At 47.7% G+C, this 14130-nt stretch overlaps 2 protein-coding genes across 4 annotated transcripts; one reads left to right on the forward strand and one right to left on the reverse strand.

The window, feature by feature from the left end:
• Positions 1–1071: 1071 nt before the first annotated feature.
• Positions 1072–4946, forward strand: LOC108781891 (uncharacterized). 3 transcript variants are annotated; one of them, XM_018550005.1, is made up of 4 exons: positions 1072–1394; positions 1487–1673; positions 2344–2816; positions 3207–4946. In XM_018550005.1, exons 1-4 carry the CDS (start codon positions 1204–1206, stop codon positions 4909–4911), a joined length of 2556 nt encoding a protein of 851 aa, XP_018405507.1. In that variant the 5' UTR covers positions 1072–1203; the 3' UTR covers positions 4912–4946. The 3 variants fall into 3 exon arrangements, with proteins under 3 accessions (XP_018405507.1, XP_018405508.1, XP_018405509.1); XM_018550006.1 differs by having other exon boundaries at positions 1328–1394; positions 1453–1673; XM_018550007.1 differs by having other exon boundaries at positions 1332–1394; positions 1449–1673.
• A 1614-nt stretch (positions 4947–6560) lies between these two features.
• On the reverse strand, positions 6561–13151 carry Gsc (goosecoid homeobox). Its single transcript, XM_018550024.1, has 3 exons — positions 12593–13151; positions 10161–10450; positions 6561–6794 (listed from the first exon to the last, which is right to left on the reverse strand). The coding sequence occupies exons 1-3, from the start codon at positions 13149–13151 to the stop codon at positions 6561–6563; spliced, it is 1083 nt and encodes a 360-aa protein (XP_018405526.1).
• Between the last annotated feature and the right edge of the window lie 979 nt (positions 13152–14130).

Below are 14130 nucleotides of genomic sequence, written 5' to 3' on the forward strand. Positions count from 1 at the left end.
CGAACGTTTCGAACTTTAATCTTAAGCTGCTCGGATCTTTCGGGTCCGACGGGCGTAACGCGAGAGAGAGTCTGAAGCAATTGTTTCGACTCGAAGAAACGATCTCGGCACTTTTGCCGATCCACGGCGTGGAGAACCGCGGCGTCGACTTTGCCGCATTCGAAATACGATTTATTTGTTCGTCATCCGTGCACGAGCGGGGCTCCCAAATCCAATAATGATTTGAATACGGAGCCGCCGGCCGGTACGATCGTATACGGTTTCGCGTTATTTCGGTCGCGCGCGATCGCGCCGGTATCGCGCGCCCCCCGTAATTTTATAAACACTTTGAAAATCTTGCGTCACCGGCGGGCTTCGCGCGCGTTCGAGATTGCCTGCCTGCCGCTCGTAGGGCTTCGTCTGCGCCAGCAGTAAAATAATTACAAAATCGTACGCGAACGAAACGGGATAAATCGAGGCTACACGCGCTTCCTTCTCCTCCCCCCCTCCCCTCGCCCTTCAATCGGGTACCCGGTATTTTTTCAGCTTCGGGAAGCCGTCCCGGCGTTCTCCCGAGGAACCCTCCTGTCTCTCTCTCTCTCTCTCTCTCTCTCTGCGGTCTTCCGAGGGCCTATACAAATTCAAACCAGCCATTTTCGAGTGTTTGCCCCCCCCCCCTTCGCCCTTTCTCTCACTTTGAATCCGGATCATATCCGAGCGGATTTGTTCCAAAAGAAGTCCATTGGTAAGTACAATAGTTTACAGTATAACAGTGTTTAGAGTGCAATTGTCACCAGTAATAATATTATTATAAACTCATAATTATATTTGTATATTTATAATATATTGTATGCATACGTATCTCCTTTCTTTAAAAGGATGTCAAGTCGGGATGTAAAATAATCTGAATCATCGACATAAAGAAGCTATCTAAAGTCAGATATCCCTTTATGTATCTGTGAACCAAATGCATGTGTACGTATTGCGTGAAGCTGTCTCTGCTGTCTCAACACGGCGGTTATGTCTGATGTCAAAATTGCAAATGTGTGACATTCTTATTACATATCCGGCATATTTTAAGTTTCTCGAAAGTTTAATACATGTTAAATTAATCAAATACATGGAGATATGAATTCTAATTGCAGTCCCATAGCAAGACTTTTATAATTGCGTGATATTGAAAAATTATTTCGTAAGGTTGCTTTAATCCAATTTCGCTAAAGCATGACGGAACCGGAGAGTCAAACCGAGGATGAGACGGAGGCCAGTGATACTTTTGGGGAGTCTGGTACGGAAAGTGTGACAAGCGATGGTCGAATACCTTCGAAATATCACAGCATTAAAGATGAAACGAATGAAGACACTAAGAAGAAGAGACCTTGGATGGACAAGGGGTTTACTAGCGAAATGAAATCGTAAGGGACACGTGAGGCTCTTTTCCTCAATTGCGAACTTTATCTCTCGTTTAGATAGATAGACTGATGAATTTGCACGAGGCATCACCTAGATTAGAGTCGAATCCGGAGGAGAAAAGCAAGTGGAAAACGTCTGATATCACGAGACTGTCTGACACGGAAACTATCAAGTGCTTTCCGCTCGACGATTTTCAGCTTGAACATCAGGCTAGAACGACCGTTGAATTAGATCCATGTAGAAGGACACGAATCTGGAGAAGCATGAAGACGAGACAGCCGGTTAGAAACGGAACTCTATTAGAAAAATGCGCTCAAATCGTTCTTTATTTAATTTAATTAGCGTATTATGTTTCCTTTGTCACATCTCTGTGGAACTGAATATTGAAGAAAATATTTTGTACGATGCGTGAGATTTAAAAAAAAATTTATATTGGAATAATCAAATTTTGATTAAAACAACTTTTTAATTAAAAGATAAGAAGGTTTTTGTGTAAAATCACGATATATTATACGAAACACTTCTCTCAACAAAGTCTCATAAAGCCGTAATCATCCTAGCGATTGCACGATTGTGATTGACGATTGAGGATTATTTCTCAACCAATCGGGACAAAGTAATCGGTTTGCTGATTGGTTGAGAAATAGTCCTCAATCGTCAATCACAATCGCGCAATCGCTAGGGTGATTACGGCTTAAGACCGTATTATATGTATACTGTAAAAAATAAAATGTTAATTTTAACTCAAAGACATTGAGTGGATTTTCTAAGACATGCAAAAATGTTAACTTTAACATCCACTCAACGTCTTTGAGTTAAAATTAACATTTTATTGTTATAATTATCGCGAAGATCGTACACTTTATTTTATTTACCCCTTCATTACCTATTTTCTTGCTTGTATTGCGGACGCATGCGAAGTTCCTTAGGTATTTGCGATATTTTCTGCAGACAGCGATACATCGGAGGATGCCGAGAAACGGAAGCGGAATATTATGGCCGAGTGTACCGCCGCTCTTTGCACGAGACGAGGTTATCGGGCTGGAGATGGACTGGGAAAAGGAAAGACGAAGAGACGTTTTCCCTTATGACTCGGACGGTGACAAGGACGAATTTCTTCGAGATCAGCAGAGAAGCGACTTCGCCAATCTCAAGGAGCTAGGCCACGTACGTGTGCCGGTGTCGTATTCGGAAGCGAAGTTGAAATTATCCGTGGATCGCTCGATCGGCGAACGTCCCGGTTTGGTAAACGGTGACTACGTCTTCGTGGAGCTGCCGTCCAACCGTGTTTACGCCAATGTGATTCTTCGCGGGATGAAGGGTATGCATCTGGTGGAAATTACCACGTTGCGGGAGCGCAGGAATACTTGGAAGTTCTGTTTCTATCAAGCGGTCGTGGCGTTATTAGCGAAAACTCAGCTCAGGTACGTGTCAAGCAGGATAATCGAGACGGTGATCTCATTAAACAAGCTGACGTTATTTATCGTCATTCTCCGAATGTCGAAATTACGACGGGTAACGTCAGCTTGTCTGCCGATGGGAATAATTTGTTTGAAAGCGAATCAAATTATTTCAATTTTCAATCCGATCACGCAATTTTCGAGACTCGCCTCTTCTGTTCGAAATTTATTTGGAAGGAAAAACTCTCGCCGAGGTAAGACGTATACGCGCGTGGCATTTGAGTCAACCTCTGCGTGACGTAATTTAAACTGCGCGTATACTCTTTTACGAGAGTTCAGAATCCTTTCGAGAAGTTGTCGTCTCTCTTTTAAAAATGACATTATATCCGTATACGCGAAATCTTTCCACGGAAGATACAAATACGCGTGGAGCGCTAATATCGATTACATCTACGATCACGCCTGGATGCTCTTCACCCACATCGGCTCGATCAACGTGAAGCCGCGGCAGCGTCTGGACGATATCGTTGTGTACAATTACAAATACAGCGTCGAGGTAGAACTGATCGGGGAGATGAAAGATGTCGTGGCGCAATTCGTCGACAACTGGTACAAAGAGAGTGGTCTGAGGCCACCGATTACGTTAAGTAGGAGGGATCCCCTGAAGGTCGAGGTGGAACTCGGCTGTCATAAGGTGACGGATTCGAATTATATGCCCGTGCACGAGGACGAGCTGCCGAAACAGCTCGAGCAGTGGCTCGACGAAACGATCACGGGCTACCGTGACTATATATTGCGCACGGCCAGGTTCTCCCTGGCCTTCTGGCAGGACGGTCTGTTCTGGTATCTGTACAACCCCTACCAGTGCGATCAGTACGGCTTCTGGAAAGACGGCGGTTACGCCTGCATCGTGAAGCTCTGTTCCAAGGACTCGTTACGGCGGCACCTGATGATCCTCATGCTGAGAGCCCACGCCTACGAGGAGCAGAAGTCGCGATTCGATTATCAATCCGACTACGAGGATGAGGGGAACGTTTACATCGACGTCGAGCTCTTCCACGTGTCTTTCCGCCGCTGTCAGCTGGACAATCTGAAGCTGCTGCAGCGCGGACCGTCGAGACGACCGCGACGCGCCGACGAGTGTCCGTCGGACACGCTCGAGATCGAGGATCAAGAGGACGAGCCCGATCGAGAGGAGGACGAGGTGGGCGAGCCGAGGGAGCCGAGGGAGAGAGCCGCGTGGTTGAAGCGTTATCGAGCGACGACCTGGGGCAAGTGCGCGAACCGGAAGAGGCCAGACTCGACCGAGGTGACCGCCGCCGCCGCCGGGAAAGCGAGATGGCATCAGTACTACGTCGAAGAGCCAAACAGACTGTTCTCCCTGTGGGGCGAGGTACACATTACCGACGACACGTTCGACGAGGCGAACCGCGGCATGCAGACGTACGCCTGTTACGTAGTGTGCGCCGGCATGACCAGGATCATGGCGCCGGAATACTGGACCTCGAGGACCCTCGACGCGATCGTCGTGTGCGGGGATCGTTATTACACGCGCAGCAGGCACGAGCTCGAGTCTACCAGCGACGGGGGTGCTGCTGGTTACTCGTTCAAGCACCTCGCCGGATGCTTCGACATCGGCGAGATCCTGTTCGAGGCGCGGATGCTGCCGGCCGTCACCGGCAGATTGTACGCCGAGTCGGACGAGTGCCTGTGGAGGTGCCTGGAGCGAGTGTTCACGAGGTATCACTTCGCCGCCCTGACGTGCGAGAACGCCTGTCTCGGCCTCTTCAAGTTCTGCGGCGCTTACTACGCGTGCGACGTCAACTCGTACGGTCCGCCGCTCTTCCGACACGGCCACGGCGCCGCGTATCTGCTCAGAGCCACGTCCTTTCGCAAATTCCTGACGGTGCTCGTGCTGATCGTCGGCTCACCGGAACGCAACCGATTCACCCTGAACCCCATCGAGATTCTCAGGATCGTCGAGGTGGACTCCGCGCTCCTCGATCCACGTGGTAAGCCGCGCGACAAGAAGCAGCGTCGTTTCGGGCGATTCGCGGGGAAAGTAGCGGGAAAGTTGTCGAGATTCGCGTTCGATGGGCAAAAGAAGAGAAGAGAATGAATAAGTAGAAAATCCGAATGCGATGTATATGATTATAAAAGAAACTGTGTGTAAAATAAAAAATGACGTTTTCATTATTCTATATAGATGAAATTTTTAATTAAACTCTTATCAGCGCAATTATATATTAAGTGTATAGAATTGATTGAACTGACTCACCCCCTAAGCTCTCTCCTATCCGGAAAACCGCGCGGTGCAAAAAGTTCCAACGCGTTTCAAAATTCCTAAACGATCGACGGGCTTTAATATTTATGCGTGGTGGAATATCGAAGCTCCGTGTAAACGTTTATATAAACGGGAATGTATTTTCCACAACAGCGAAGCGATTTCAATAAGAAAATATTGTTGCAAAACCCGGGTTGCGCTCCAGCAATAATAATAAGCGATAGTAGAGAAAAAGTATCGTGAGATTTAAAGTTCTCTCGCGATCTAAATGGACACCTCGCTGCACTTATATATGTAAACGAGAGAATCCCTCTCAATGAAGAGGTATCACATCGAGGCAAATTGATATTCCTCTCTTCGGATTAGACTGAAGGTCAATGGATATCAATCATGAAAAATTTCAGATAAAATTAAATTAATTCAAATTGATTTCATTTGATCTATACGAGTAATTAAATTGAATCGAGAAATAAACGTGTATTTTAAATCGCAGTAACAACAAACTATAACCGCGTATGGGCCGGAGAGAGAAGCGAGCGAAATTAATTTTATATAATTAATTTTACTCTTAACGTCATTGAGATAATCAGAGTCGTGGCAAAGAGAGGATTCGATGGCGGGCTCGGTTAACATCGCAATCTCCGCGAATATTTGGATATATATACTCTCGAAATTCTTTGGAGTGGAATTTCACTCTGGAGAGTGAAAATTGAGTCTTTTCAGTCTGTGAAAAGAGCGAGTGGCACAATTTTTAATCTTTAAAAGTGAGATTTTTTTAATGAGATTCACTTCAAAAGTTTCAGACAGTACATGCAACTCTATATATACGATAAATACGAGTATCGTCGTAAAAAAGCTACGCGATAAGATTCTTATTTCTTCAATGTATTATTATATATATAAAAAAAGACGTATATCTTTCGTGAATGCGTCGAAACGCGTAATACCTGTTCCACGATAGGATCGTAAGTTGTAAGTCGTATAAAAATTGTCGAACGCGACAAGAGAATAATCAACAATGATCGGTCAATTTCTTACGGTTTAAGGTTTGCGACTCGATCGTGGAACAGACCTAAGCCGTAATCACGTCAGCGATCGCGCGATTGCGATTGAGGATCGTCTTCTCGACCAATCGGAGCGAAGCAATCGGTGACCGCTTTCGTTCTAACCGATTGAAAAACAATCCTCGATCGTGAATCGCAATCGCTGATAATCGCTGGCGCGATTACGGCTTTAAGGGGACCAGACGACAGACACACCGCACTTCGTGCTTCGATGCAATAATTTATTTCGGTATTGTACACATTCATCGTTAGTCAATATTTACAATGGTATTTACAACACAGTTCACGTATGTACATGCTCAAAACACATTGTCAATAAGAGCGTGAAAAGCACCGGGGCCGTCTTCCGTCGTCCTCGATCACCTCTCGATTTACCGATGGCCGAGACTCGTGCTGTCTCGTCGTCAGCATACAGCCGCACTACGCTACCTCGAGGTCGGAGCTGTCCGTGTCCTGCTCGAGCTTCTGCTGATGCTGCTGCTGCTGCTGCTGCTGCTGCTGTCTACTCAGGCCAAGACGATCGCCCACCATCACCGTCGCCGCGCTGCCGCCGTCGTCGGTACGCTGACGCTGCTCCAGCTGCAGCTTCCGGATGCGGTCCTGCTCCTCCCGTTTCTGCTTCCGCCACTTGGCGCGACGATTCTTAAACCACACCTGAAATGAATTTTTGAAAAAGTTCAGCGCAACATTCGATGGGACGAAAATCGAGCGAGTCTTTCTCGGACTAAAAATACATTACAGTTTTCATGTTTCTTATATCCATAGATAATATCTGTATCTTTGAATTAGATACAATATCAATTGAATATTGAGAGAAGCTTGTTATACACATTGTTTAATTTTGATCATTATAGCAAAAACTCGATAAGAAGACCAAGTTGTTTGGAAGCATATTATCAAATGAAGGATTAAATGGGATGTATTTTGCTCGCGAATAAAAGTGTCAGATTGATGTAAAAGGTTTGCCGTTTTTCATCAAAAAAGCCTCTCGTTGAAAAAACTTCTTTTCAAAAAGAGTTAAAAAAAAAGAGAGTATATACCAAAAGTTCGTGGTGGTTTCGCTTCGATTTTGCGGGAAATTTATTTTCAACTTTATCCGACAGATATATAAGACAAACCTTTTGCGTCAGTCTAATAATGGATCTTTAATAAATAATAATAACGAGTAAAGTTTATTTTTGTAGTCGTAGAACAATTTATAAAGCATTTTAGAGATGTATATCTATATAAATAAAGTAATATAATTACTGCTTTTCTAAAAGTGAAGACGTGCGATGCCATCGATTTTTTTTTTTTTTTTAGTTACATACAATGAGATAAATTGAAACATTTGCCGGTGCGCGCCAATCGAACGATACAATGTTTTGTGAATCGTAATTACACATCAACGTGCTACGAGATATTACTTAACGAAGTAAGAAAAGACACGTGAGGGACATCAAACGATTCCTGTCGCACTCGCGGGACACGCATTCGTCCGTCACGCCTGTCTGAATCAATCTGGAATGAAAACCGACAATCAATATTCAACCCCTACTCGCTCGTTCGTTTTGCTGCATTAGCTATTGTAACAGCCTTAACCCTCGTTCACTTTGAAGAGTTCTCTCAGAACGACGAGAATCCCACTTTACTCTCCTCGTGAGATGTGTATAAAATTAAATCTGTCACAATTGCGTTTCACGTGCTGGCGGGCCAAAAGGTGCGCGTCGTGCCCTGCCATCGGAAGTTTTAATGACGCAACATTGATCAGATCGCGGAGTTGTATCGACGGTAAAAAAAAAAAAAACCCCCCAATGTGTGGGAATCCGGAATAAAGTGTGGGAGCACCGATAGTTTCCGAGTGTTGTTTTTCCCGTGTCGAGAGATCCACGGGATCCGTCGAGTCGGGCCGCGATCTTGGAAGCACACAAAACACAGTACCTTAAGTTTCTCCCCCCCCCCCTTCCTCCTCCCTCCGGGCCGGACCCGTTCCTAGCTCTTTCTTTGTCCTCTCTCCCGCACTCCCTCCGTTCGGGCGTGCACCAAGAGTCCGCTATTCTACTAATTCTGTGCAAACACCGTGTGGACTCTCGCTCCGCCAAGAGAGGCGGCCCCGGGTATATACCAGACGCGCGCAGGTATATGTTGTGTTCCCGTCTTTAAACAACCTCTCGAGACTCGGGGGGACTCTTTCTTTGGCAAAGCCGACGCGACGCGGGTGGTCCCGCGCGAGTGTCAATGATTCTCAGAGTCCCCCGTGATTGCTCGGGACCGTCGTGTCGATCCCCGGATTCCGTCGGACAGTTTCACGCAACACAATTCCGTTCGCAATTCCGTTCTCGCGGCTGCGGTGTGTTTTGATACCGTCGAGGTGACATCAATCGGCAATTAAAGTCAAGTAAAATTTTACAATCGAGATTTCATCAACGGTACAGCTTTATATACATTTGGATTAATTGTTTAGACCAATTAAATTAGAGGGGAAAAACTTGTGTTATTTCAATTGGACGCAATTCGAGTGAGTCATATCATATTTCGACGAATCGTCGATTCAAATGAAAGGCTCTTTGATAAAATCGAAAAATTACGCGGACACGAAATGAATTATATATAAAAATTCCACTTTCAGCCACGACTGCGTTGTGTATAAAAATCACAGAAAGCACAATATGCCGCTCGCCGCACAGATTGAGAAGCTAGATCGTTAATTACTGGAAAAATAACGCTCGATCGGCGACACAATGAACTTATTGAAAGGTAAATTTATACGAAAATTAACGCGACGCGGAAACGCGCGCGTTCTCTCTCCCCCTCCCTCTCTTGTCTGCCGAGAGTACACCACTTTGGAGATTATAAATTGCACGATACGCGCGCGCTGTCCAACACCCGCGTGTGCGGAACGAGAGCGCGCGAGCGTATGTATAATTGAAGTAAACACATTATCGCTAAAGCTTTTAATCTAGCATGCAACTTGTTAGCTCAAGTCGACCGAGGCTCCGATAAATACCCACCGCGGTAAATTTTAATGACCGCGTTAAAATATTATGGGCTTTTATGCATTAGGACGACAAACACAGACCGTTCCATCCCACTCAGGAACGACGGCGACGGCGGCGTGAGCGGCGTAGTTTGCCGACATTACATTACAAATTGTGCGTACCGGACCCGGGCCATCCGGACGGTCAATGTTTGTCGATCCGAAATCCAATATTCCGTTCACGGCTCGAGAAAGTAATTTGTCATCGGCGAGCGGTGTCTTCGAGTCCCGCCGGTGTTAAGCATCACCGACGTTCCTCGCGGAAACGGTAGCGAGCCTCCCGTTTTTTTAGGAAAACGACCGTGATGGGAGAGCCCATAATTGTCACACACGTGCTCTTTTCCACGCTATTTCCTTCTTCATCGCATCACTCTATTTCGTTAAATGCTTCGCGGCTGATTCCGTTTCACAATCAATGCAAAGAAGGGAGTGTCCCCAACCATCTAATTTTAATAACTACCCTCGAATCTCACTCTAATTTGAGTACATCATAATTCTTCGAAATCGACATTTAACTATTAAGCTATTATAACAGTGGATACTGAACTAATCGCTAAAATAATCGACGATTATTAATTATGAAAGTTGCGTAATTCACCAAAGTAATCATCATTACAACCTTTACGAGAAAGTAATTACATAGCAGTGCTGAAGCAGTCTCATATTTTCGGTAAGAAATACAATACAAAATGAAGTATAATACATAACAGATCTTATAGTGAAGAAAAAGCAGTAAAGCCGTAATCACCCTAGCGATTGAGCGATTATGTGATTGACGCGATTGAGGATTACTTTCCAACCAATCAGAGCAAAGCAATCGGTTACTGTTTTGCTCCGATTGGTTGAAAAGTAATCCTCGATCGTCAATCACGATCGCTCAATCGCTAGGGTGATTACGGCTTAAGAGATTAAAAAAAAAAAACAGATACTCCCGTCTCTAAAGATTAAGATGAAAAATTCAAGCGGCGGGCACGAATATAATAGAAGCGTAAGATTCAACTGACCTCGATCCTTTCTTCCTTGAGGTCGACTTGGAGGGCCAGCTGTTCTCGCAGGAGCACGTCGGGATAATGAGTCTTGTCGAAGGTGGCCTCCAATTGTTCCAGTTGCTCCTCCGTGAAGATCGTTCGATGGCGACGTTTTCTCTTCGCCATCGGGCCCATTCCCGGATTGTTGGGGTTTATCTGATAGGGATGGCCGGCGTGATAGAAAGCCGGCTGTCCGTGAAGGGAAACGCCGGCGGCGGCCATCGCCGCCACGTATCCCCCGGGATACAGTCCCGGATATGCCGCGGCTGAAATCCGGAAATGACAGAAGGACACGATGAAGCTCGGCTGTAGATATATGAGGGGCCAATAAAGGTATCCGCGCGCGCCGCGCCGCAGTGCCATTGGAACTTTGCGCCGCATTAAAGATTCAAGCGTCCATTCTCGCGTCGGCGATTATAACATTTAGGGGAGCCCCCGAAATCGATTGTGCGACGAGCGATAATTGTAACAATCGCGGTAATTCGTGGGAAGGGAGGGGGGGGGGGGGGGGGGGGCGACTTTGCGGCCCGCGCGAATCCCAAATATCGACGATCGCGCGCGCGGCAGCGTTTCTGCGCTCCGAATCGAGAATTAACCGCGGCGGTGGAGGAACGTTTTGCTGTTTGTATACGCCGTGCGGAAACGCGATACCACCAGATTCTCGCCAGACCCCATTCACGCCGCTTCGGGATAAAGAGGTCGCTCGGCACCCCCCCCCCCCCGTCCCGGGGGACGTTTTACTTTAAAATCTCGAAGAAAGCTGCTTAAACGCGACGTTGCGTATGAAAAATGCGGGGACGGTAAAAATTTCTGCTTTTACCCACAGCACCGGCGGGCTTTCTCCCTCTCGCACGCCCATTCTCTCCCGCGCGTTCGCATGCTTCCTTTTCACGTTCTTCGTCTTCCAGCGGGATTGCGGAAGGAGCTAGATCGTTCATGCATGATCGAAACGGATTGCGGATTTCATCTCGCGTATCCCCAATGCGGTGAGAGAGAAAGCGCCAAGTTACCTTCGGGGAAAAATACCTAAAGCCCCCTGCGGGCATGAAAGAAATTTTTGGCGCGTTTCGCACCGGCTCTCTTAGGATTTCGTGCGAGGTCTTACATTTTTGTATTGTAAAGTGTTAAACGTCTCTATGGTGAACGAAATACGTTTACCGTTCTACACGGAAAATTGATCGAGAACGCGAACGAATTAGATTCCTCGCGTTATTGTGTTTACGCGAGATGAAAAACTCGTGGCCCGTGAAAAATGAGAGATTATAACGTCATATGGAGAGAGAAAAATGCGGACCGTGGCTCTCAAGTTTCACGACGTTTGTAATTGTTGCGTTCAAAATTAAAGATACCAATGTAATATACAAAATAGATGTACGAAGTGCGAACTTAACGCGACGTTCAAAATACGTTTTAAAGTGACAATCTCTCTATCGTGCTGGCGTAAAAATACTATATTATAGCATGAGAGCTAATAAAGGAACGTAGTGAAAAATATACGACCAGACAAAACGAGACAAACGAAATAGAGTTGAATAATCGCTCTGATTTCGTTCGGATGTGCGCTTTAACACTTTATTTACAACTCGTCAAATTTTGTCCCCTCGTTCCGAAGTTATAATGAATAATTTTTGTCAATTTTCTACATCGCTATCGGAGAAATGATTCGCCAATTTATTTACGAAATACAAAAGAATGTGGCGGTTGGGCACTTCCGCCGAATTTTCGATTTTTCATAAAATCGCTGCGAAATTGACGGTCGGCATTCGGAACGTTATCGACATTCCCATCCATATATTGAAGATGCAAAAAACGATATATCGCCTCGATGTCGCTTGATAAAACTGTAATAATCGAATAAATGCAATTAACATTTCCAGCGGCACGCATAAATTAACCGTCCGCGACGATTTCAAATCGTTCCGTTTGCCCGAGCGCGTTATTTTATTTCTCGCGGTTTCTCTCTCGGCACAGTTCGGGCGGCAACTCCGTTTATCGCCGACTTGTCATATACGTATAAGAAGAGAAGTTTAATATAATCCAACAATGCGAACTTAATTCGATAACGGGGGACGGGAATTATATATTGTATTAATCGAGTTCCATTTAAGTTACGATTATAAACAGTAAAAGACGTACTTATAGGATTCCAGAGATATACGCACACTTCAATGGAGTTAATTATATAATTTCATGCATAGAGAGAAAGGAGAACCCGAGTGACGAGCGAGCTCAGCGTCAAAATAAGTATAAGAGAGGCGTCCTTAAAAGAAGAAGAAGAAGAAGAAGAAGAAAAAGTCTGAAGGATTAGGCACGTCTTTTAAACGTCGCCGGCCCCTTTTGACAGACTCTCAGCCCGAAAGAGAGGAGTCGGCCTGATCCTCGCCGAGGGGGCGGCGTGATTTACCCACCGAGAAAATCCGCCGAGGTGAACGCCAAGTGGTGCAGCTGCTGCTGCAACGGATGCATCGTCGCGGCGGTGCGGCCCGCGGCGACCGACTCGATCGTCTCCGGCGTCTGGATCACGGACGCGGCGACGGTGGAGGTGCTCGTGGGCGCGACGACGTTGCCGATCGGCCTCGGCGCCAGGATACTGTCGATGGTGAAGAGCGAGGTGGGGGACGACATGGCGGAGGCGGAGGTGCCGGTCGCGGGCCGCGACGAGGTGACGAGCGGCTCGCGGATGCCGTGACGGTGGATCCGCGGCGGCATCGTCTCCTCCGCGCCGATCGGGCTCCTGGCGAACGTGCGCTCGTGCTGGCTGCTGGCATCCGCGGCCGTCTCGTTCTGCTGACTATTGCTCCGTCTCGTCACCACGGATATGTGATTCTGCGCGTCCGGCGAGTAGCTGTACAGGTAGCTGTGGCCGTAGCCGGATATCCCGGGACCATCCGAGTGCAGCGGACTCGACGGCTCCGTCATGGGCGAGCGTGATCTCGGCGAGTCGCTCGCATAGGTGCTCTCGACCATGTTACGTAACGCGGGATACGAGCTCGCGGATCTAGAGACGGTAGCGGCTTGCCTCGTAATAAGCGAGATGCGCGTCGTGCGGGTCCCCAGGATGCCGCGAGACGAAGGAGACCTCTCGTTCTAATACCCTTGTCCTCCCCTCGGCGACGTTACGTTCTCGCTCGCATCGTAGAGGGCCCAAGAAGAGATATTATATATATCCGGACTGCGCGTGGACTCGCGAATCCTCGCGAATTTCTCAGCACCGCGCTGCGCGCACGCCTTATTCCCTCTTTCCTTTACGAGCGGATGGCGAGCGTGATATCCCGCCTCGCAGACGATCGCTCACCGACGTCGAGTGATCGGCGCTCAACATCGAGACGAGAAAGGTCGACGAGACGGGAAAGGCGCGCGAATCCAATATTCCTCCACACGGGGGAGGAGGGGGACCAACGTTTTCCGACGTCCCGCTCACTCTGTTTACTCCACTTCCGGACCGGGGCCGTGTTGAGCCGCGCCGTGTCGGTCGCAGGGGCGCCTACCGTCGCGCGTCGCGGACACGGAGTGACATCTCCCCGATAAGGGATATACGTGGACTAGCCATAACGGTGCGGCCGCCGCGGTGGATGCCACGCGTGGACGCGCTATACCTTCTTCCTACCCTACCCTACACCACCGTGCCGTTCCTCGCGCGCCGTACAACCGTCGAAGCCACCCCCGTGGAGTTGCCCGTGAGCCGCGCCAGCCGCGTCGGTGGCGGACAGAGAGACACCCTCGGGTGCCACATCGGGTTGGCGTGCGTTGTCCGCGATCGGGGCGTGGTCCTATCTGGCTCCGTCCACTTTTCCACCACCCGGTCGCACGCTCTCTCACCGCGACAGCTCTCTCGCATCCCCTTCCCATTCACATTACGAAACGCGGCCGCGAGGGAGGGCGAGAGAGAGAGAGAAAGAGAGAGAGAGAGAGAGAGAGAGAGAGAGAGAGAGAGAGAGAGAGAGAG

This window comes from Cyphomyrmex costatus, unplaced genomic scaffold (genome assembly GCF_001594065.2).
Source record: "Cyphomyrmex costatus isolate MS0001 unplaced genomic scaffold, Ccosl1.0 scaffold92, whole genome shotgun sequence".
NCBI lineage: Eukaryota > Metazoa > Arthropoda > Insecta > Hymenoptera > Formicidae > Cyphomyrmex > Cyphomyrmex costatus.

Excerpts from the sequence above, each read along its gene's own strand:
- LOC108781891 (XM_018550005.1), top strand. The coding sequence starts at position 1,204 with ATGACGGAACCGGAGAGTCAAACCGAGGATGAGACGGAGGCCAGTGAT. Across the intron at positions 1,674-2,343 it reads GCATGAAGACGAGACAGCCG|ACAGCGATACATCGGAGGAT; the intron begins GTTAGAAACGGA and ends TATTTTCTGCAG. Across the intron at positions 2,817-3,206 it reads TTAGCGAAAACTCAGCTCAG|ATACAAATACGCGTGGAGCG; the intron begins GTACGTGTCAAG and ends TTTCCACGGAAG.
- Gsc (XM_018550024.1), bottom strand. The coding sequence starts at position 13,151 with ATGGTCGAGAGCACCTATGCGAGCGACTCGCCGAGATCACGCTCGCCC. Across the intron at positions 10,451-12,592 it reads CACCTCGGCGGATTTTCTCG|CCGCGGCATATCCGGGACTG; the intron begins GTGGGTAAATCA and ends TCCGGATTTCAG. Across the intron at positions 6,795-10,160 it reads TCAAGGAAGAAAGGATCGAG|GTGTGGTTTAAGAATCGTCG; the intron begins GTCAGTTGAATC and ends AATTCATTTCAG.